The 23,896-nt window shown below is 39.2% G+C and overlaps 2 protein-coding genes across 2 annotated transcripts; one reads left to right on the plus strand and one right to left on the minus strand.

Annotated features, from left to right (window-relative positions):
- The first annotated feature begins 855 nt into the window (after positions 1-855).
- LOC149103317 (trace amine-associated receptor 5-like) lies at positions 856-5,446 on the plus strand. Its single transcript, XM_089274177.1, has 2 exons — positions 856-1,623; positions 4,502-5,446. Exons 1-2 carry the CDS (start codon positions 1,015-1,017, stop codon positions 5,444-5,446), a joined length of 1,554 nt encoding a protein of 517 aa, XP_089130303.1. The 5' UTR covers positions 856-1,014.
- Positions 5,006-14,070, minus strand: LOC149103318 (cysteine repeat modular protein A-like). Its single transcript, XM_089273940.1, has 10 exons — positions 13,999-14,070; positions 13,552-13,617; positions 12,563-12,637; positions 12,180-12,254; positions 11,420-11,482; positions 10,868-11,082; positions 10,256-10,381; positions 8,366-9,925; positions 7,198-7,589; positions 5,006-6,659 (listed from the first exon to the last, which is right to left on the minus strand). Exons 1-9 carry the CDS (start codon positions 14,052-14,054, stop codon positions 7,204-7,206), a joined length of 2,622 nt encoding a protein of 873 aa, XP_089130066.1. The 5' UTR covers positions 14,055-14,070; the 3' UTR covers positions 5,006-6,659; positions 7,198-7,203.
- Positions 14,071-23,896: the final 9,826 nt, after the last annotated feature.

The following is a 23,896-nucleotide window of genomic DNA, read 5'->3' on the forward strand; positions in this document are numbered from 1 at the left end:
AATTGGGAGGAAATCGAGGACAAATGTTAGAATAAAGAGAGGGCCAGATGTTTTCTCTAATCACCACTTTTTACCATAGACCCGTAGGGTGAAAGCTGAGGCCCGCCCTGACTCTTCAGTGAAAAAGCAGCGGAAATTTATCGTCAACCTGAACTGCAATGGAATAGCCAAGATGTTCAACCGCACCTTGAGAAGAAGTGCCAGAATAGACAAGAAGAGTATTGTTCAATGCTACAATGTTCTTGTCTTTGAACCTAAAAAATACAGTAGGGCAACATAACATGACAAGGTAATGCGAAAAAACCCCCAGGTCAGAGAGTTAGACAGACAAGGCAAAACAACAAGAAGGAAAACAGGACCATCCCCATAAAACCAAAGCAAAAGGCAAGATGAAAAGAAGATTTCCATGACATTGTAAACAGGCCACCTTCCTATACAACACACCGGTTTCACATAGCAGTACTTGAAGTGGAACCCACAGGGTAAAAGGAAGGAAGCGTAGCATTATGGACGCCCTTTTCTCCAGTAATACGGAGCAGTGAGCATCGTAGTTCAGCGCCTTAAAACAATTGGAACTGTGAGAAAACAAAATGACGAATGCCCGGTATTGCCGTGGTCGCGTTTAGAGTTTATTTTTGCAAAGCGCAAACCAAGCATAAGAACCCTTTAAAAATACCCCAGACTGAAAAAAAAAATGCATCAAGCAAAACTAACTATCGGCAAGGTTGTGACAAAAGCAACCTCTTAGGTTTTGTAACTACCGTTGATGTTCATTACCGAATCTTTTCGATTCAAAATTGGATTTTACCATGGCCAGGTTGCAGCGGGATTAGAAAGGACAATCAGGAGCAAAAACACATCTGCTCGAATGATGATTATTGTCTATTTTACTGATTATTTTACAGGAAACCAAACTTCGAAAACTCTTTGGTTTCTTATGCAAATGTTATTTGTAAGAACGTTTATCATGTCAATGTATTGGCTTATCGCGGCTGTAAGATCGCAAAACGCAGAATGTATCCAGCAAAACCACTTTCCACTAAGGTTTTGATGAGCTTGTTAACTGCCATTTTAACCTCAGCTTCTGTGCTCGATAATGGTTTCGTTCTCGCGGTGATTGCTCGGTTTAAATCTTTACGAACAGTTCCGAACATTCTCATGGCCAATCTCGCCCTGGTCGATCTGTGCGATACAGTCATCAACATGCCACTGTACGTGATTTACACCGTTATAGAGGCCAGTTGGTTCAGAGGCAAAACCTTGGCGATTATGACAAGCATCTTTGATCGACTCTTCGCAATTCTCCATGCTGCTTCAACGCTCACCATAATGGCAAATATGTACTTTGCAATTTCGTTTGACATGAGGTATCTCAGCTGGAAGTCGAAGACGAAAGCTCTGGTTTGTGCGTTTCTTATTTGGATCATCAGTATCGTTACGGTAATGTTGTACTCAATTCCTCTATTCGGTATTGATCTTGGTGATACACATGTCATTGAATACAGAAAGGAGATCTATAAGCAAGGAAAGCATTTTGTCGCGTCATTCATGGCACTCTTCATCGTTAGTGGCGCAGTTACCTGTTTTCTGACGACTTGGACAATAAAGGAGAAGAAAAGGAAGGTATTTACCTCTTTATATATAGCAATTATCCCTTGAGGTATTTCATACTTTGTTTGCTGTAACCATGGATAGTGTCGAAAGTTTTGCGCCAACGGCAATTCTTGTACCGCATTAATTAATTCAGAATAGAGAGACAGCTGAGATGACTTTATTCTCTCATTTGTTGTGGTTAAATATTTTCTTCAAAGCTCTTTGACATTGAATAATTATGATGATGAGGTTTTATTTTTACATTGAGCAAGCTTACTATTTAAAAATATTTAAAAGTAGTAAGCTTGCTGACGGTCACATATTAATAAAATAATAAGCTCATGTGTTATCTAACAAGCTCATGCTCAACCACCTGCTATGAGTAAAATGTAAATTCGTGAATGTAATGATAAAATGCTATTCTAGTTCCATTCAGCAAATTTGTTTAGGGCTAAATTTAAAAACAATTCAATGATGTGGAAGTGCCACCAACCTGAGCTCTTTAAAAATAATCTCTGTGTTTTTTACACGCAGTGCCCTTTTGGGATAGTTTAGGGCAATTTTAGAGAAGAAGTAACGTTATTTTCAGTTGGTGACATGGAAAAAGAAACTGTTTTTTCTTTACGAGCGCACTCGAGGTTTCCAGCAATTTGAAGGACGTATCTGGCCAACAAAACCCGGTATGTTTGTGCTAATTTCAATTGATAACAGAAGCCTATATGATCGCCGTTTATTTTAGCGAATAATTTATTAAGGTAAAGTTTTTTTCCGGAAAATATTAATATTTCATATCAATATTTTAAATCAGTTTTTTACCAGGCCGGATTTAAGTGAAAATTACACAAGTTACTGGAATTAAATTGAAGTTTGGTATATTCTATTTAACGGAGGACGATAATCCCAGTACAACAATAAACGGAAAAAATGAAATCCCCCTCCAATAAATGAAACCAGTCTGGTCTTCTAATTCTCTGCCTTCTTATTGCTGTTCAATGCGTAATTATATATTGCTTTGATGAACCACACGATGTTTTTGAAGTTCATTTTTTAATGAAGACAATACATGTTTCGGATGAGACATCATCCACCGTCAGTTGTACAGTGAGAAATAAAATGAAAATATGCAATAAGTATAGGTAATCATACGGTTTTTCTCGTTCAGTGAGTGAGCTTTTTGAAAGGGAGCGACAATTTTCAGAACTTCTCAGGTGTTTAAAGATGTGGGAATGTTTGTCAGAGGAGAGATGTTCGCGGATGCGAGTAGCGAAGTGTCTGATGGTCTCATCAACGTAACAGGCACTGCAGCCTGCACATGAAAACTTATAAATGACTCGCGATCGTAAATCGCAGGGATAGGATCCTTGACCCTAAACCAACTCCTGATTTTAAACGGGGTGAACACCAACTTAATGTCTAGGTCAGTGCAAAAGGTGCTAACTAATTTCTTAATTCTGCGTTGCGTTGTGATAGAAAAAGGACCGATGTACGGTAATTTCAAATACAAACAATTGTCCTTACGAGTAGCACCCTGAGAAGAATCGGAGGTGAAATGATTGTTAAGAAATTTTCTAACAAAATTCTCGATGACGTTAGAAGGGAACAAATTCATCCTTAATGTTTTGGTAAGGTTATTTATGTCAAGGTGAAAGCCAGCCCAAGTATTGTTGATTTTAAACGTTCGGTCTACCAGAGTGCGCACTAATCCTGGCTGATTTGTAACTGAAAGGTACAAAACTATAAAGTTAGTGAGAAGACCAGTGTAGGTCTTCTTATGAAACACGGAGGTGATAATGCCCTGATTGCTATTATTATCTAAAAGAACATCTAAGAAGGGGAGCTTGTGGTTTTCTTCCCTCTCCATGGTAAACGTAATGTTAGGGTGCTGGGTGTTGATATAACTATAAAAAGATAAAGCATCCTGTTAAACAGAGCAAAGGTATCGTCGACATATCTACGGTAAAACTCAATACCCGAATTTATAGGGGCTAGGTCACGCAATTTTAGGCAATTTCAGCACTGGTCAAATGGTCATAGAATTAACTAAAATATCACAAAAACGGCTCAAACCTATAGAAGATCTCAAACAAAACACAGGAAAGCTACGAAGGGACATGTATGGACAAAACTGGAGAGGATTGAAATGGATTGCATTTGGGTAAATTTGAAAACGTCGGCCCAACTTTTTTCAAATTTATATCAGTTTATATCAAAATGTCATTTACACAGCTGGAAAATCATTCTCATTTGTTATGTGGTCGTGATTTTGCGAATGAAAGACTTTTGCTCCGCTAATTTGACGTTTAAAGCTCATAATTAACAAAATTAAACAAAATTACCTAAAATAGCGTGACCTAGCCTCTTTAATTCTATAACCAGCGCTTCTCATGGTAACACATGAAAAGATTAGCTAATACATGAGCGAGCGGAGAGCCCATGACCACCCCATCAATTTGATCGAAGAAGTTACCCAAGAAGGAAAAATGGGTCATGGGCAGTGGCAAAGAAAAATAACCTAGCTAGTAAGATTGTCCCGTCCTAATTTGATATCTGGGTTGCCCTTCATTATGTATGGTCTACCGCTAAGTCGATAGATTCGATGAGAGGAATGTTGATGAAAAGACTTACGACATCGAAAGAAACAATGAATTTATTAGAAGTATGGAGCCTAGTGACTTCACTGACTACACTCATTCTTTCGATGTCGTAAATCTTTTCACCAACATTCCCCTCATCGAATCTATCGACTAAGCGGTAGATTTATTAAAAGATGAACTTCAAAAAGATCGTGTGGTTCATCAAAGCAATATCTTACTTCGCGCTGTTACGAAGCCTTAATTATATATTGCTGTTATGAGCCCGCGTGGTTTAATCATAGTTAGGCTTATTCAGATCTTAACTTTTCTCGCAGAGAGTAGAGTTGAACTTACCTTCTATTCAAGAAAAAGCCCGACTAAAACACGACATCAAAGCCATCAAAACCGTCGGCATAACAATAGGTGCGCATTTTCTCTGTTATGGTCCTGCTATCGTGTGTGTTCTGGCGGGTCTTCAGAAAGAAAACCTGGCTGATTCCTGGTTTGCATTCATCGCCTGGTACTCTCTTTACATCTCAAGCGCTCTGAATCCAATCATATACTATCTGCGAGCAAGGCGATGCCGCTCCGCTTTCAAGCAGTTTCTGAAAGACCCCTTTGGATCAAGCGACTTCAAAGAGAATCCAAATGGCCGCGGGAATGGCGGAAACCTACACGATGAAGTCATGGGAAGATACATGAATAGCGAAATAGTTAAAGGCGGAGACGTATGGGAAATTGAAAAACATGGAAACCAAACAAGGCAGAAGCATTCAAAGGAAAGAAGGAGTAGAAGAGTGATTTCGTCCATTGTCGACCCCGAGGCTGATCAAGAAGTCGGCTGTGTCAGGGTATACAAAGAAGAGAAAGGCCTAAAAAGCGATAAAGCTCGTGCGTCGAACCGTCACGTGAGAAATTCATGCCAAGAAAAAGGAGAGCAAACCCAACAGTTAAGTACTTCTAAGAAATGTGGCTTAAATAAGAACTCCAGAAAACAACAGCCATCTTCATCTAGAAAGAAAGTACATCCAGTGGAAGCGGTTAGCGCGATGGGCAAGACCGGGGAACCAGATAGAGAAAAGCGAGAAGTTGACGTCCAGTGTACTGAGAGTAAAAACCAAAGTAATGAAAGCAAAATTCGAGAATGCTCACCAGGAAATAAAAGAAACCCCCTATCAACTGGTGGGGGATTTGAAAAAGTCGTGAACACAGCGTGGGCAAATGAGGAGGGACTGATATTTAATTTAGGTGCTGACCAAAAGATAGAGACACCGCAGTGATATTTTAACGATATTATGTTTTTTAGCCGGGTACTTTTTGATGCATCTAAAAGTTCGTTGACGTGTGTGTTTGTGTTGCATTTTGTTGAGTAAACCACAGTGGAAATCTTGAGGATAGCAAATCCTTTTATAAAATTTACCTTGTGCAGTAAACAGTTACCATTAGGAGTTTTCCTATGCACATTTATTGACATGAATATATACCATTCTGTCTTCATGCTAACTTTCGGAAGTTTTTATTGAGACTCAAGCCCCATAAGATCTGCTGAAACTATCTTTCCGTTTTTGTAAGAACGCTTATGTAACATTACATCGTACCAGAAGTTTACCGCCTTGTGGTGAAAAGCTTCTGATCGCACCTAATATATATGCTTATAAGTAACAAAGTGGATAAAAAACAAAACAAAACAAAACAAAAAACAAAAACAAAACTCGGAATACAATAATTATCATCATTACCATTCCATATTAGTCTGACCTTTCTAGACGTTTTTAGAGCTTTTTTCGCAATTTATCTCCCAAGAAACGACAACACCTGCGTGAAATGTTTTATCGGTTTTGTAGTAGCACTTTGTCAGGATTTCTCTCCCGGAAGTTTCTCTTCCCCTACTCCCTGGGGAAAGAGCCATTTACCTTTATCCCGCACTGCACTGCGGTCTTATCAAATATCACTCCATAGAAATCTTGAGTTCGAAGCATAAGCAGAAATTAATTAAAGTTTAGATTTAAAAAGAAGAAAACAGCTATTTCACTGATGTCTTCGACGACTAAGAATCCAATATGGTGGCGAACCTGTAAACTGCGTACACAAATCCATTCATTCACCTCAGAACAAGCTCTCTACATCGTGTCAATGTGTGTCTTAGTTGTTCTGGTATTGTTTCTAATTTCTTTCCGTTACTTCACAAATTAGAAAATCGAGGGGAAAAAAAAGGTCGACGCCATGTTTAGAATTGCCGCTGCATTTCAAGCAACTCTGACGGCTGATACATTGCTGGTTACTCAGCTAATCAAATTGTAGGATTTGCTCCATTAAAGTTTAGCAATATTTGTTTTGCTTTGGAAGTTTAACTAAACAGTTAAATATAAATTATTTATAGAGATGATAATCTAAATGATCCTCAAGAGCGAAACTACGACCACAGCATTTTATACAGCACTGATCACTTCTTTCTTTGTTCTAAAATCCCAATCTGATATCGAGGAAGGAGGCCTGAAAAAAATAAGAAATCAAATAGAGAAGATCTTTTTAGAGTTAAACGTATATACGGTATTTAAATCGTTATCGTAAAATCCAAGATGGCTTCCTGAGAAAGTCGAAAAAAATATCCGTAAAATAGTTTCTGAAATGATTCAAACTGGTAAACTCTGCTCAGTGTTCGTAGTTTTTAGGGTCAAGATCGGCTCGCCGTGGTTCTAGCAGTCACGTACTGTCTTACGGACCTTCTTGGCTAGGATTTCTGAATACAGGCTATTAGTAAACGTACACAGTTTAAATTCAGACGATCGTTCAGTGTCGCATTTCTAATGTTAGATTTTTCCAGATATAGGCAGTGGAGAACATTAGAAATGAAATAAAAAAATATTGTTTTAGTTAATTAAAAGAAGTCCCGAATCCGCTCTGTTCTATCAGGATCATAATCTCTTGGTTCTATATATCAGTTACAATCTGGTGAAGTTGATAATTATCCACAATACATGTCCGTGCAGGTGATAATTATCTACATTGCCCGTCCGTGCTTTATACTCACTAGTATTTACAGTGCCTTCTTAGTCTGCTTATGTGCCATTGTATGAGCAATCGAAAGAGACAGCAGTTCTGTTTGTGTCCCTTGCTGACAGTGCTTGTTTCTGTGCTCCACGTGGGAGCTGCCGTGTGCCTCCTCTGTGCTATTGTCACCTTGACCCTTTTCTTTAAGAGTGATATCGATAGCCCCAGTTTGTTTCGCGCCAGCGAGAATGGTTGGCACGTCAAGATCTCCTGACTGTAACTGGCTTGTCAGGACATTCGTTACATCTAAACTACCAAAATCTTCCTGCAAGTCTTTGAGAGGAAGAAGCAAGACCAAACAGCAAGAAAATGACCACCGCGGATTTTTTCGCCATTCAAGGAGGTTGTTATATAGGTTTAAGGCGTATTGAACTGAAAGATAGAAGGAATGTAAAATATTTTTTTGCAATACGCGAGAAACAAAAACAGACAGAAATTAGCTCGTTTGGTTTTTAATTAGCTGGATGCGTTCCGGATTCAAGGCTTCATGAGCTGAAAGCAAGCACGAAACAGAGGACATATTATTGCAAAAATAGACAGTGCTTAGCTCTTCAAGGTTCAACTGAAAACTTGCAGGGACCTCAGATTTTAACAGTATGGCGATCGACCACCACCGCGACTTAAATCCCTCGAAATCCCCCTATATATTTATTGATGCTGGCGTTTGTTGAATAAGATAGTAGCAACAGTGATCTTAGAATCATTTTGAACGAAACGTTTCAAACGCAGGTTGCAGAGCCAAATGCCGAGAACGCGAGGGACAGACGCATACGGGATTGAGTTGTTCATTACAGTTAGTTAGATCAGACTGACCAGCGCTTGAAAACAATTTAAGACTGCGATGTTGAGAATTTTCATCAAAATGTAATGTAAACACTCTGATGTGATAGTTTACTCCAACCAGTTCTTTAAAAGTGTTTTTGTTTAGTGACCTGACCTGCAATGATAACCCTTTGCGTTTTGGTTTCTGCTTTGGTACATTGCGTAAATGCAGCCGGCGAATCGCTAGAATAGCAGTCGAAACCCACCAAAATATGCGGTGGCTACTAAAGAAATTAAATTCTGCTCTCGATAATTGCGGATCAAACACCCAATAAGAGAGCTTGCATCAATCAAACAGCCTAATTAGTAGGAAAATAATATATTACCGACGACAAGACCGATAACCAAGGTATTTGCCAGAATAACCAATATCTTGAAAAGGGTTGCATCCACGTACGGGTCACTTGAGATTGCTAGGTTTTCTGATGGAATTCTACTCACGGCTCCGATACCCAGGTTGACAACAGTAACGGCTAGGGACACCGTCATTAATCTGTTCTCGGTCGTATCTCCTACGGGTCTGACCCAGGAGAAAAGCATGCCGTATATCCCCGCCATAACCCATGCCAATCCAATGTAGGACCTGCTCTCTTGCCCCACAAGAATCAAACCAGATGTAAGGATGACTTTTCGGGACATTTCAACCAGTTCCCAGTACCACGAGGCTGGTTTATAGTTTTCAAAGAGAAAACGCAATCCTGTAGTCATTTCTGTGCTAGATTCTGGATGCCGAGACGCTTTGGCGTATCTTGTGGAAAATATAACTCTTCGTTGCCTCCAAAGGGCGACAAAGGAAGCGACAGGAAGTGCAATCACATAAGCACAAGAGATGTACGCTGTGATAACCATCTTTTTGTACTTTGGAATATCACATTGTATGCTGTAATCGGCTCTCAGATACTTGTTACATATCTGTTCTTTGTCATCCCGACAAAGTGTCCGACAAACAAATGGCAGGACATTGGCTGTCTTGTAGCAAGTGTTCAGATACGTCACGTACAGGAAGAAAAATAAGTTTCTGAAAACAAGCGCTTTTGTCTCTGAGATTTCTCTTGACTTCATTTCGTCGTCCAGGCGTTTAGTCCTTAAGATGATCGCTTTTCGTACTCTGTAAGCAACACCAGAAAAACCAATGACAACGGCATTTATGGCCATCGTCGCAAACAAGTTTCCAAAGGCGTCCACGTGCAATCCGGGAAAAAGGCACTGAATGGGTGCTATTTGAAGTACATCCATCTGGAGTATTCCCGAATATTTGCCAATGACTTCCAGGGAATCTGGCCATATTATGTACGAGAACGCTTCTAGTAACCCGTAAGTGACCTGATAGAAGCCAATCACGATCTTAAGTTTGGATAGAAACATGTCCATTAGAGAGTATTTTTGGTCTTTCTTGGCCTTCCTTTTGCTCGTCCACACTAAAAAGATAAAGATTATGAACAAAATGGCGGCAATTATGGACAACTGTCCGAGCATCAACTTTTTTGATGGGCACTGTTTGCACGTTTGCAATTGCTTAAAGTATCCTGAGATGCAGACGGCACATAGAGGACCCTTGTAACCAATTTCACAAGGGGAATCTAAACCACCTGTACAAGATCCCTCTATTGGGCATCTATAAGGCGTTGGTATCGAGTAAGGAAATTGTACGCTTAAAGCATCCAATGCCGGTAACGTGGCCAACAGATTTGCACGAAAAACACGATAGCGGTTTCTCTGTGTCTCGTTCCTCCATTTCCACCAATATCCAGGTTTCAAAGTAACATATTCATGATTGCATTTCAGTCCTAGCCCACATTTATGACATTCTTTGAACAGATGTGTTCGATAAAATCCTTCCAAGCACCTACAAGCACGGTGTCCAGCAAAGAAATCAGTCTCTGTCCCTGTGAGAAAGAGACAGATTTATTATGCCTTTTTCCAGCATTCCAGTTTCGTTTGAAATAGACGGGAAACAGCAAGTTCCGATCAAAGTGTAAAATTGTTTCTTTTTTCTCTCGTCAGGTTTTTAAGTGTATGAACTAAGTACCGAAACAGAAGTCAAACTTTTCAACTTAGCTATGTTATGTTATGTTTCGCTTGAAATAAAACTACCTATTTTCCGCTCCTTCAGGGCTAATAATAGCTGTGGCTACAGCTTATGCTTTCTTTTTTTTAGACGAATGAGAAAACTTGACATCGCGAAATAAAAACAATTAATTGTCGCCATTGTTTACCTTCGGGACAAGCCTTGCAATCTTGAGTTTGTTTTCCTGGTGCTTTATCATATGCAACAAAAGAACCGTTCGGACATTTCATGCAGCTTTCGGCAACATAGCCGAAGGTATCAGAGTAGAAACCTCCTGGATAAGGAATTAAATATTGAATACATAATTAAATATATTGTTTGGATCTCCAACGTAAACGATATGAAAATTAAAAGTAATGTCAGTTGTTTTTTTCCTTCGCTCTCTTATCTTCCTTTTCTTGCTCTCCTCTCTCTATTTCTTTTTTTTTCATCGCTTGGAGTAATTTTAAGGCCTTTTGGAGTTGTTAAATCAAAGTGCATATGGCTATTTTGGTGAAAGTCTTTAACACGGTTTTCATAAATTCAGTCATCTACATAGTTAGAAAACAGTGGCGGATCTAGGGGAGGGGCCTCGGGGGTCCGGCTCCCCCCTTATTTTGGGTAAAAAAAAGAAGAAATCACAGAAGGAAGAAAAGCCGGCAGGGCAAGCAAAACAAAAGCGCCCCTCCCCTCTCCTTAGCTCAAGGTTTGGATCCGCCACTGCAAAATTACAATTTTGATGTTAACCAAGACACTGGCTGCAAAGAAGCGAGCAAGATACCTGGAGGACAAGGTGTGCATCCATTCTTTCCTTTAGTGGAAGCGTTGGAAAATGTCCCCACTGGACATGGCTTGAGAAGGGTGTCATACTCCGTGTCATTAGTAGGAATTTGTCTGAATCCTGAGGCCAATAAAGCTGAAATAATTGCTAGCTTTACCATTTTGTTCATGTTCGTCTTTAGTTTAACATCTTCTGTGTCGGAGCCAAGAGAATTTCTAGAACAAATTAAACGTAATTACCTGTGTTAAATCTCGATCTATTGGTCAGTTCACTCATTTGATATCTAAGCTGGGTAATCCATGTAGGAAAAGTCGATACATATAGAGAAATTTACACTACAGCTTTACACTGGCATGAAGATTGAAGTTGTGAAACTCTCAACGTTGTCTCCTTAGTGGCCATATAGATTAATCACCAGGTGTTCAGAGAAATGGAGCGGGAATTTGTCTCAACATGCGCATGTCTAACAAAAATGTAGCTTACTCCATCACGATGTATACAGCGCACATGGTCTCACTGCAAAAAGGATCACTGAATTTTTAAGGTACTAACAGATATATAACGCTGAAATCCGTGCCGTATTTCAATGTTCCAACCATTCTACTTCTGATAAACCTGAGAACAAACATAAAGGCTAGTTTGATAATGTTTGTGTATTTAAGAGGTCAAAAACATGTTCCGTGTTTGTATCGAGTTGTAGAAATACATGTACGAGTGGACGTTTGGGAGAACGACAAATGCTGTGGGAACATGAGCCGACAGGAAAGTATTTCCACTGCTTTTTCGATTCTCCCAAACTTTCACTCAGAAAAACAAAGATAACAAAAGTGAAAAAAGAAAACAACTTGTCTTCTTTGATCATCAAAAGGTAAATTCTCTTTGCTCGCACAATCATTACGTCAGCAGCTCTTGCTAGTCCTGAGTTTCTATCAAGTTTTAATAAGTATAAATCTACTAACGTTCTGTCCAGGGGCACCGGGTACTGGCTTACATATGAATTATTGATAAGTCATAAGGACTAAGGCCATTTTATAGAACAACTACATGAGAGAAATTAATTTCATCTTTTAAGTTGCCCATGTTAGAAGCCGCGTGCAAAAACAGACTGAAAGGGCGCCTGTCTGTAAATACCGAAACGTCCCATTAAAAATTGTCCAATACCGCAATACCAATTCCCAACGTTCCCCCTCAGAAGTGTATCGACCATCAGATCTTTTTTGTACAGACGTCGCCGCCATGGATCCGTTCTTTCAATGCCTATAGCGGATATATTCTGTTAGTACTAAATCAATGTTAGTACACTTTGAGTTACATTTTCAAACTAAGACCACCGAAGTTGGCGAAGGAGTCTGAGCTCAATATCTTTAGCTTCGTCCTGAGCAAATACCTTTTGTAAAGAGCAAAACAAACAGTTATTTAGTTTCCTGCTGTGTTTAATAATCTATTTATGGACAGTTTATTTTAGCGTTCACGTAAAGCAAGGAAAATGAATAGAGATATCAAGGCTGCGTCTCTTGGGAAGAAAATAAAATTAAGATCACGAAAAATGAAGCGATTTTGACCTTCGTTTCCATGGAGTGGGTTTCTGAAAAGTCAGCTGTCAAAAAATTAACTTATTTTTGCCAATGTTAGGTATTTCTACTCATATATCTAGACCTGGTCCAATAACATATTCCATTAGGGTGATCAACTTACACCTGCAGTGGAAAGTAGGAAGACTTCCTAAATGCATCCGGATCGATTGTAGTTATAGGATTATCCGATACCATTCTTAAACAAAAATTAACAAAGAGATAAATAGTAACCCGAACAACCTAGCTAATTTAGGTATCGCGGTCTTTCTTACCAGTGGTAAACTTATCAAAATTGTGACAAACGATTTGTCGAAGATGGCTATCGATCTACGAAACCTTTGTTGACGATTTTCAAATGTTCTGCATGACATTCCATATAATTGCAAGTATTTTCCTGTTATGAGTGCTTTTCGGGGCGCCATATCATCTAATTTAGGGAATCTGGTACCTTTTCTAAAACAATAATTGAATGAATAGCTCAGTTAAGGCATTAATACAGGGATTAATAATTGAGCCGTCGCGCTTCCCTTTATGAAAATGTAGCTTACAAGCTTATTGCTGTTCTTCCCTTTATCGTTATCAATTTTGGTATTTTTCACACTGAAGAAGGTCTATGCCCGACACGTTTGTGATTTTTTACAAGATGACCCTTTTAAATACTTCTACGTTATCATTTTTTTTTTATTTTCTTTTGAACGATTACACAGGTGTCACGCATCAACCGTGGATAACAAATTCTTTCGTTTTGCTCATCCTACACATTTTGTAAATTATTCTTGCTATGTCTTGGTATAATGACTTTTTGTTGGTGTTCTATCTTTGAACTGTGTGAATCTGTAAGTTTCAATCTTACACTCTTTTGGTCCAAAGGCCTTGGGGATAGCTTTTCCCACAATTCTTAAAACTTTGCGCAACCTAGACTAGGAATCGTGCCTTTAGAATCAGTAATCCACATGTTTACTTGCCGCAAATGTGCAATGGCGCAGTACGAAGCTTTTAAATGGTATGTTCACCACGGGTGCGGTGAATATAGCGTCATAATCAGACTTTTGAATTGACTTATACTAAATTGGAATGTTCACTGACCTCGCACTGTCCCTTGATACTTACATAATCTTAGTCTGATAATAGAAAGCTCGATACGGAATATTCATCAATCTATTCGCACTTAGAAACCTAAAAATTAATGAAAATAGAATATGTGCCTAGGTATTACCCAACCTGTCATTTATTCTACCTGGAACATAACCATTAACTTTCAGCTTTAGCATTTCTTTATGCTATTTGTTATAATGTTGTTTCATTTGTTTATTGCACGACGAAGTTCGGGCACTGTCCTGAATGATCTCACACCATCACTCTTGAAGATTTCTTGGTAATTTATTATGGCTTACATTTTTAAAAGAACTTGTTTTCACAAAGAATATTCCTTTTCTTTTTCTCCCAACTTTCTTTCTCTTCTGTTTTGTTTAACATCAGACGTGAGTATACGGCATTATGTACATACGGCAGCAATTTTACGCATTTCATGTACACCCAACTAGGACTAATACGTACAGATAGTCAGTGTCCCGACCGACGGCAAAGGTCTCATTTGATATCCAGTTTATCATGTTATTATGCAAAGTTCTAGCAATCAATGAATCAAGTGATTAGAAAGGTATTGAAATGACAGTTATGCGAGGTACTAAGAGTTAAGAAAGAATTTTAAATCTTGGGTTCCAAATGCAACTTTGTTAAAAAGTTTTTAGTAATATATGTAAATACATCTTGATAAGTACAAAAGAACTTTATTCTTTAATCTGCTAAAAATAAATCAATAAAAGGAAAATTGATTTACAGAGAATCTTTTAACTTGTTTTTCATTTGAATTGTTTTTAAAAGTGTTTCATCTTATTCCATATAAGTAATTCAATTTGTGGTTGGTGTCGTAGCGGAGCCCCATACTCATATAGGAAAGAAAAGGAAACCCATGAACTTATTTCTCATGGACGGTTATCATGGCTAGCGGTATTGCTCGTGGACGCGTACGCACGACGACGACGACGACGACGACGACGACGGCGGCGGCGGAGTCGCGCAAGATGTCGGCCATACTCCAGCTAATAGGTTTACAGAGTCCTTCTTTGGTACTGGAATCCCCGTTACGGTCAATTGACAGTTGTCAAATTAAGGTATTCGCTGACTAGTATCAGGTGATCATATCGCGGGCTCAAGTTTAGAGCTTATTGCGGTCACGTATTTTTTTTAAAGTTGACCACTAAGTTAGATCGCGGGCTCATGTCAGGTTAACTTGTTGTAAACAGGGCCGGGTTGTTAGAAGCTCCAACCCAGGATTAAAAGTTACCCAAAGTATAAATTTAACTTGTCTACAAATGTTTTTAACTGCTTTTGTTTTGTGTAGTTTGAGATTATTCAAGCTCAAGACAGAAGGCCAAAAAATATAGAGAAAACCTCACTGCAAAGTTAAAAACTCAAATCAAAATTCTCGCTTATTCTAGGATAGCTTAAACGGCCCAGGAGCTCTGCTTTTAGGCTCGGCTAAATCTCTGTATTAAACTGTTAAAGTAATGATAGCTACAGTAGCTGCAAGCTTGCTCCAAACAATCCATTTGGTAGGTATTGAATTCTGTTATAAGAAAGATATCTGCGGCAGACAGAAATAAGCGTATTACTTTCCAAATTGCAAGAGACTAATGACCGTTTAAAACTGTGCTGTATAGGATTCCTTGTTTTTTTTTCTTTTTCCTCATAATAAACCACAAAGTTTTCCGTTTGTCTTAATAAAGATTAAAAATAAGCCGTTTATACTTACAGCACTTCTAAACTGTTAAGACCGGAGAACAAATTCGCGCTAAGGTTGTGAATCTTATTCGAAGCCAAGTGTCTGGTACGGAAACAAAATCAAGTAGGAAATAAGACAAACTGGAAATTTTCAGTGCACAGTAAAAAAAAAAAAAAAAAAAAAGATTTATTTGATGCAGTTCCTGTCCATAACTCAGTAAAAAAGTGAAAGTCTAGTGCCTACTGAATAAAATAGTGAAAGATCCCATCAGGGCTACTGCATAACCTGTTGCCTCCTACCCTCACGTGGCAAACCCCGTGAGAAAGTCTATAACGTCGTTGTGCCGCATGTTAGGAGAGAATCTTGACCGAGGTCGTGAGTACAGACCGAACGCAGTGACGTCTGTACACACGATCGAGGTCAATATTCTCCCATACATACCCATTAAACGCGGTTAATAAGATGTTTGTTATATGGCAAACAAGAAAAAAAATCAATTCGTTTAATGTAACTTGTACTAGCTGACATTTTGCTCATTTGCGAAAGGCGATAAGCTGAATTTAAATCTGCAAAAGTTTGCTCGTCCGCTTTACTTGTTTCTCATCAGCCTTTTTGGCACTTCCATAAATAAATATTTTTGGAAGAAAATGGTCAACATTTTTGTACTTTAGTGTGCAATTTTTTCACAGCAAAATGTAACTGGTCTAGACCCGGAAAATCTAGACCTCGGTCAATATCGAGTTCAGCCAATCAAATTCGTGAATTCGGTAGTTGTCAGTCCTTGTGAGACACAGCCATATAGTAAAGTAAAATAGAGATTCTTAAGCAATAAACTAGTTCTTGCTACAGACTTACAAAGATTGTAACGATGGCATACAACAAAACAGTTCCTTTTGCAGGTATTGTATTTTGTTGTAAGAAAGATCTCTGTAGATAAAAAAAGATTGGGATTAGTGATTGACTTCACTGTTGCATTGGCGTGAACGCTCGCTTAGTTGGCTCTAATATTAATTTTATCATCCTCTTAAAAAACGAATTTCCTGTAGTTGTTCAGAAAAAAGCCATCATCATCATCATCATCATCATCAACAACAACAACAACAACAACAACAACAATAACAACAAGAAAACGAAGCGAAACTTCGATGAAGGGTTTCTTACCTCCATCAAAGTTGATTTATTCACGATCAGTCAGTGTTCGTCAGAGTTACACAATTTATAATTTGCGTGCTACTCAGCAAACACAAAAATGTTTGCTTTTGGCCGGAAAACACAGTCAAATCTCTCCTTGCGGAAACCATTTTTCTACACTCAACAAATGTTGAAGCTATTCCTCAACACGGTTCCAGATTTTTCAATAGGGAGTTTAAGAAAACCACGATGGCAACGGCAACGGTAACGTCGCTAAACAAAAGGTTTAATGATCAAAACATTGACATTTTCAGTGCACAGTAAAAAAAAAAAAGATTTATTTGATGCAGTTCCTGTCCATAACTCAGTGAAAAGGTGAAAGTCTAGTGCCTACTGAATAAAATAGTGAAAGATCCCATCAGGGCTACTGCATTACCTGTTGCCTCCTACCCTCACGTGGCAAACCCCGTGAGAAAGTCTATAACGTCGTTGTGCCGCATGTTAAGAGAGAATCTTGACCGAGGTCGTGAGTACAGACCGAACGCAGTGACGTCTGTACACACGATCGAGGTCAATATTCTCCCATACATACCCATTAAACGCGGTTAATAAGATGTTTGTTATATGGCAAACAAGAAAAAAATCAATTCGTTTAATGTAACTTGTACTAGCTGACATTTTGCTCATTTGCGAAAGGCGATAAGCTGAACTTAAATCTGCAAAAGTTTGCTCGTCCGCTTTACTTGTTTCTCATCAGCCTTTTTGGCACTTCCATAAATAAATATTTTTGGAAGAAAATGGTCAACATTTTTGTACTTTAGTGTGCAATTTTTTCACAGCAAAATGTAACTGGTCTAGACCCGGAAAATCTAGACCTCGGTCAATATCGAGTTCAGCCAATCAAATTCGTGAATTCGGTAGTTGTCAGTCCTTGTGAGACACAGCCATATAGTAATGTAAAATAGAGATTCTTAAGCAATAAACTAGTTCTTGCTACAGACTTACAAAGATTGTAACGATGGCATACAACAAAACAGTTCCTTTTGCAGGTATTGTATTTCGTTGTAAGAAAGATCTCTGTAGATAAAAAAAAGATTGGGATTAGTGATTGACTTCACTGTTGCATTGGCGTGAACGCTCGCTTAGTTGGCTCTAATATTAATTTTATCATCCTCTTAAAAAACGAATTTCCTGTAGTTGTTCAGAAAAAAGCCAACATCATCATCATCATCATCATCATCATCAACAACAACAACAACAACAACAATAACAACAAGAAAACGAAGCGAAACTTCGATGAAGGGTTTCTTACCTCCATCAAAGTTGATTTATTCACGATCAGTCAGTGTTCGTCAGAGTTACACAATTTATAATTTGCGTGCTACTCAGCAAACACAAAAATGTTTGCTTTTGGCCGGAAAACACAGTCAAATCTCTCCTTGCGGAAACCATTTTTCTACACTCAACAAATGTTGAGGCTATTCCTCAACACGGTTCCAGATTTTTCAATAGGGAGTTTAAGAAAACCACGATGGCAACGGCAACGGTAACGTCGCTAAACAAAAGGTTTAATGATCAAAACATTGGCTGTGCACGTGTGTTATAATTCCTAGTACATTTCTTTGCTGTCCTTTACAAAACAACAATTCTGCGTTGTACAGAGAACGTGAACTTGACAACGGCTAATTTTTTTTTAATGTTTCGCCCTGTGCGAGTTTCAATTTCGTGATGGTTTTGACAATAAGAAACAAAGGAAAATGACTTAAGAGTATTGGGAGATTCTTAGGTGAAATATTAACACATTTTTTAATCGACGTTGTCCTTGGCGTCGCGTCCTGGTTTCTTAAACTCTCTAATAGAGATTACGTAAGACCATAATGCTTTAGTAGCTTGTTCACCTTTCAATCGCACGTGGGGAAGCGCTCGTGTAGGGCACGCTAAAATTGTGATTTCTCTCGCATATGCCGTCTTTTCATCATATAATCTCGTTCCCAGATCTCTTGTGGACGAAGCCGAAGGCGAGATCTGGCCAAATCCGATTTGCACCACGTGATCGCTTGTCAGGAATGTGACAGGCGAGGCAAGAGCGCATGTCCAAAATAAATTCCCGAAATGGCGGAACAGAAAGACTCAGAAGACTGACTCAGGCGCGTAGAATTTAGAGGTTAAACAATGTTGCAGTATTTTTATGTTAGCTTAGGGCCAGGTAGAGAATTAGAGTTTGTTTTGCGGTTTAAAGTTAGCCAGCAAATATTGTTAGCAACATCCTTGCTCGTCGCTGTGGACGTTGCTCATGGACATGGCGGACATGTCAAATATTGAATTTGACCGTGGCACATTGAAGTTTTCCTTAACTGAACGCGGAACGCCTGATTTAAAGTTAAAAACTAAACAACTAGAGGCTTTGAGAGCAGTGGTACAGCAAAAGAGAGATGTGTTAGCCGTCCTGCCAACAGGATATGGGAAGTCTTTAATATATCAACTTCTGCCGAGTATGTTTAACTTTTTGTGGTATGGTATTGCTCGGTTGCAATTCTTGTCACCAAGCGGACAAAGAGACAGGGATCGAAGTCCAAGGTGATTCTGTGGAAAATGTGTTGTGCGGACGTGTTAGCATCGTGTTCGCCCATCCGGAAGTACTTATCAGTAGTAAGAAATGTGGAGAAATGTTGTTATCTGATGTTTATCAAAAAAACGTAGTCTGTGCTGTGGCTGACGAAGCTCACTGCAGTGGATTCGTGAGTAATTGCCATTCAGTCATTTTGAGTTATGTAGAAATTTTATAAATTATTTTGTTTATTATTTCAGATTTTATTAGTTAATTGTAGGTCCACATCAGCCTCACTGGCTGCTAATCTTTGTAACCTGCATTACTAAATAAAATGATGAGGATGAAACTTTTGTTGCACCTCGCCTCTCTCTGGTCTGAAATACTCAATATGTAAAGATGTTAAAGCAGTTGTTAATTCTATTGTATTGAATTAATAGAGTAAAAGTATAGACTGTGACTTTTTGTTTCAGTTTTAGTGTTTTGATCTTGATGTGGACAATATGCGATTTAATACATATTACGTCTACATGTACAGGCATATTGTCCTAAGGTGGGGTCAAACACATAACCATAATTGCTTTCTACAAGTAATACATATCTCGTTGCTGCAATATACTCTAGAAAATAATTTTCAGTGGGTATTTTTCTGTATTCTCGCATTCTTCAAGGCTTTCTTCCAAGTGTAATCGCTTCAGGTAGTTCCTCACTTCTGGAATGAGCCAAACAGATGAAGCGTTTACACTTGGTAGCCTCGACGAAACAGCCACATTGAGTAGTTTGACGTTGATTGTCTCAACAGGTTTGTTGCTTGCCTCTTTTTTCGACTGAAAAAAATCGAAGCGGAACGTAAACACAATGCGGACCTCTCAGGAAACAGCATACTTACGAAAATCCAAATTTTTCTACAGTTATCTTGGTTATAGCAAAGTAAATATTGACCAGTTCCAAAAATAATACTCCAGAAGCACTTCTCTTGTATTTCTCTCATACAAAAAGCAATGTTCAAACAGCTTTTTGAGTGAGTTCGCCGGAGGGAGACATGCAAGATGAAATTACGTGAGCTGAACATAACAAACGTCTTTGGCAATTTACGCAGAATTTACGAAGTTCCATGGACAGTTTCTGACATTTTTTACATATCTAACGGCCTAAATGATCTATTGGAAACTCTTTTAATAGGATAAGCTCAAGCAAATGTATATTTCAATTGTTTTCCGCACTGCGTTCGCCAGATATTCGTCAAATTTTCATGACCACGAACAAACAGATGGATCGCGCGAAAGAAAGGAAATCCGTAAAACTTACCTCTGGGTTGTTCAATCCCGAATTGTAAATTAATTCCAAATCTTTCCTCCTCTCGTCTTTTCTTATCTACTTTTCTCTTTCACCAATCACGGAAGTTTCTAGCCTAAAACTTGAGTTTGAAGAAAGCTGCGGGGTTGTTTCCACCATTGATCGCTGGGCTGATATTTCTGCTAATTGAAAACTGAAATAACTCTGATCAACGCAAAAAGCACAGTTTACTTCTTTCTTAACTGGCCCGATTTTGTCACTTGCAGTTGAGAGGGAACTTGACTTTCTTTTTCATCATGGAATAACGCTTTCCTGGACGAATTTTGCCTGTTAATGCGACTCTTTTTTTGCCTTTGCGCACAACAAGGCGAGGTAAAAGGGCTTGATTTTGGTGAGCTCCGAGTCCGCTCTACTTTCTCTTCTCCTTTCCCAAGATTTATCTGCGTTAGGGCACATCTCGTTTGAAATGGAAGCAGCTTGTCTCGCAGATTTAACAGTGTTCGGTAACAGTTCCTGCACAGGTGCTTAGGAAAACAATCGTCCTCCTGTACTCTCACTTTTGTAAAATCGCTTATCAAGCGCTGTAATTTTACGGTTTTTCTGTAATCCGAAAAAATCATGAACCTCTGGTTGGTATTTGTTGTGTTGCCGCAAAGACGGCACAAGTTTTTGTCAAATGTTGCAAATTCCCCTGACTGCCCCTTAGTTGTAACATTGACCCATTCAAGTTTGCCGCGGAAAACCGCGTAAATGTTCAAAGAAGGGGTTGGACGGGAGTCAAATTGAGCAGCCAATCAAGAAAAAGAAATTTTCTTACTTGGCCAGATCTCGCCTTCGGCTTCGTCCACAAGAGATCTGGGAACGAGATTATTCATCATATGGTAAGTTGTTAAATAGTTTCAGGAACCATAATCGGGGACGGAGACAGTAAGTCTTGGGGTCTGCGAGCAACTATGATATGGGACAATTTTTCTATTTTTAGAACAAATTGCGCCATCCTGACGTCATATATCCGCGCGGATCCAAGTACATGTCGGGGGCTCTCACGTGGATGTTGTCACGTTGCGTGATCAAATGCTCCGAGTTGCGAGATTCTCTTGCAGATTTTTCACAGCGATGGCAGGGAATAAGGCAGGGAATAAGAACCAGGGCTCTTATATGTAGTTTTTATGCTCTGAGCTAATGGAAAAGGGTCGAAAACATGACTTCCATTTCGCGCTGTGAATGAATGTTCGCGCTAATTGTACGCGTAAGCTTTTGCGCTTGTTCTATAAAGAAAAGTTATGTAAGAAAACTCCTTACTCTGGTATCGAGTTAACACTTAATCATAGCCAAACCCTGTTTTGATAGTCTCTTATTGTTTCTGTTTGTTTGGCGAGTTTGCAAAAGTTTTTGAAAGGAAAGTCTGACGCGTACAAGTAGCTCATTTGCATAGTCCAGCGCGTGCACTTTCAAGTCCGAGTCGGTGTTTTCAATCGTCAACAAATCTTGACAAAGATTTCTTTCGTTGTCTTTTGTGCCGAGATGCTGCAACAATTTTCACCAACGCCAAAAGGCTACTAACATCATGTGTGTTTCTTTAACATAGTGAAATTTTACACTGCGAAAATAAAATAGACAAGGAGTTTTGATAATTCAACCAACAAAATCGAAATCTTTATTCGCGTACCGTGACTATTCGAGTTGATTAAAGAAAGCTGATTATTTCTGCTGTATTCACATATTTTCAGCTAAGCTTTTAATATGTTCTCAAACATTTATCAACCTTAAACATATTTAAAAACTAGAGATACATGAGTTTGATGTACGTTTTCACACGAATTTGGGGAAGTCCAATTTGTCATGTCAATTTTACTGACTGGCAAAGCACTCATCGCCGGGCGCTCTTTTTCATCGACAACAGTCAATTTATTGGATTTTTACACAAACAAAACTGAGCAGCATCTACAGACATAAACTTTATTGTCACTTATTGGGCCTTGATAAAACATCAAGCGTTGCTTATAATTCAGGCGAATTACTGTTCGGTCGAGATAGACTCTGGTGAAATCCTCGCAAGCGTGTGGCAAGAGGAGGGAAACTTTGAAGTCCTGAAACGCTGCTATATCCAAATATATCCAACTAGTTGTTTGCTGTGTTTTGGAAAAGCTGTTAATCTTCAACATATGTGAAACTTAAAGTGGAGTAATGTGGAGCTCTTGTAAAAGAAGTAGCGGAACACAACTTGGTCAGTGATATATATCATAAAGCGGTACATAACTAAATTCGGCACTGTCTTACTTCACTCAAACTGGAGCAGCTTACGACAAAAATACTGAAGCAAAATTCCAACAGACATGAAAGAGGGGGACATGGGTGGGGGGGGGGGGGGAAGGGTTCTGAACACCGCAACACCGCATCACCGCAAGAAAAGTCAACGAAACACCGTCACCGCAACACGTATTTTTAGCGCCATGGTTCGAGTCTACACTTAAAATAATACTTTTATACCTCAACAGTTTTCCACAGAATAAGCACATCACAACGCTTTTCATTGCGCATATGTCGATACTGCTGATGCCTGTAAATCCGTTTTCTTTCTCTTGCGAAGAAACCTTGCGCGAAGCTAGGAAGCGGACGAAGAAAAAAGAGAGGAGCCTCGAGAGATGGCCTTTACCCCAGATCCCTCTCTTCTTCTACTTCGCTCACTTTTCTTGGTGTATAAACCCACTGACTGAAGCCCTATCTCGACTGAAAGCATTGCTTTCCGGAGCTAGCTGCGTTTGCGTTCGATATCGATGATCGTTTGAAAAAATAGAAGGTCAAGAAAGTCGCAGGAACTTGGAGCGGGTACAGACCGGTATCAGAATGACCTCTAGACGAAGCCGAATCGTAAACGTGTGTAAGTTACAAAGCTTCCTTAGCTTAGAAAGCCTTCTTTCTTCCCGGCCGGCACGACTCTAAATATACTTTGTGGCCGGTATTCTTCGCCGCCTTTTACTTTTTTCGTGGGAAAAAGCTGCGCAGTCAATAGTACATTATATTCGGCCTTGGCGTTTCCAGAATTTCCAGGATTGTTTGTGTCCTCGCTCCTCCACGTGTCTGCCGAACACTGAGCTCCGGGTGGCAGAGGTCGAGTTACTTGCCAAGTTACGTATAACTGAAAACAGCTTCGGATTGGCAGCCGAAGTATATTGAACATTGACTAGAAAGTGATGGTCAGTATTTTGTTACAAATTATTAACCTCAATGGTACGTGTTTGTCATAAATTAGCATGGATTAACGAAGTTTACATGCTACATTTAGGTCAAGTTTAGGTTTGAGACAGGTAAATCAAAACACCCAGCACCGCAAAAAAATTTCATTTCACCGAACACCGCAGCGTGAAAAACACAAACATCGCACACCGTAGGGTTTGAGCAGGGCGCTTATATGTAGGGCGGTGAAACGAGCGGGTCCGAGCAAAAAGGTGTGATGCAGTAGACTGGGGCCTACTAAAACGAGCAGACTCCGCTTACTTACACTGGAACTTAGATTTCTAAAGAAATTCTACGAAACTCCCTTCTATATGAAGAAGGAAGGTTTTTAGCGCATTTTTGCTCTGAGGCAATGGGCAAAGGTGAGTTTTTCAGGTTGCCGGAAAACAGGACTTCATATTTCGCGCTGTAAGATATGCTCGCGCTAGTTGTACGCGTAATCTTTTGCATTTCTTCTG

Source organism: Orbicella faveolata, unplaced genomic scaffold (genome assembly GCF_042242905.1).
Source record: "Orbicella faveolata isolate gen_17 unplaced genomic scaffold, um_ofav_v1 contig_35, whole genome shotgun sequence".
In the NCBI taxonomy this organism is placed as follows: domain Eukaryota; kingdom Metazoa; phylum Cnidaria; class Anthozoa; order Scleractinia; family Merulinidae; genus Orbicella; species Orbicella faveolata.

Excerpts from the sequence above, each read along its gene's own strand:
- LOC149103317 (XM_089274177.1), top strand. The coding sequence starts at position 1,015 with ATGTATCCAGCAAAACCACTTTCCACTAAGGTTTTGATGAGCTTGTTA. Across the intron at positions 1,624-4,501 it reads TAAAGGAGAAGAAAAGGAAG|AGAGTAGAGTTGAACTTACC; the intron begins GTATTTACCTCT and ends CTTTTCTCGCAG.
- LOC149103318 (XM_089273940.1), bottom strand. The coding sequence starts at position 14,054 with ATGATAAACTGGATATCAAATGAGACCTTTGCCGTCGGTCGGGACACT. Across the intron at positions 12,255-12,562 it reads TCCTACTTTCCACTGCAGGT|GTATTTGCTCAGGACGAAGC; the intron begins GTAAGTTGATCA and ends TCTTTACAAAAG. Across the intron at positions 11,083-11,419 it reads GATTTCAGCGTTATATATCT|AAATTCTCTTGGCTCCGACA; the intron begins GTTAGTACCTTA and ends AATTTGTTCTAG.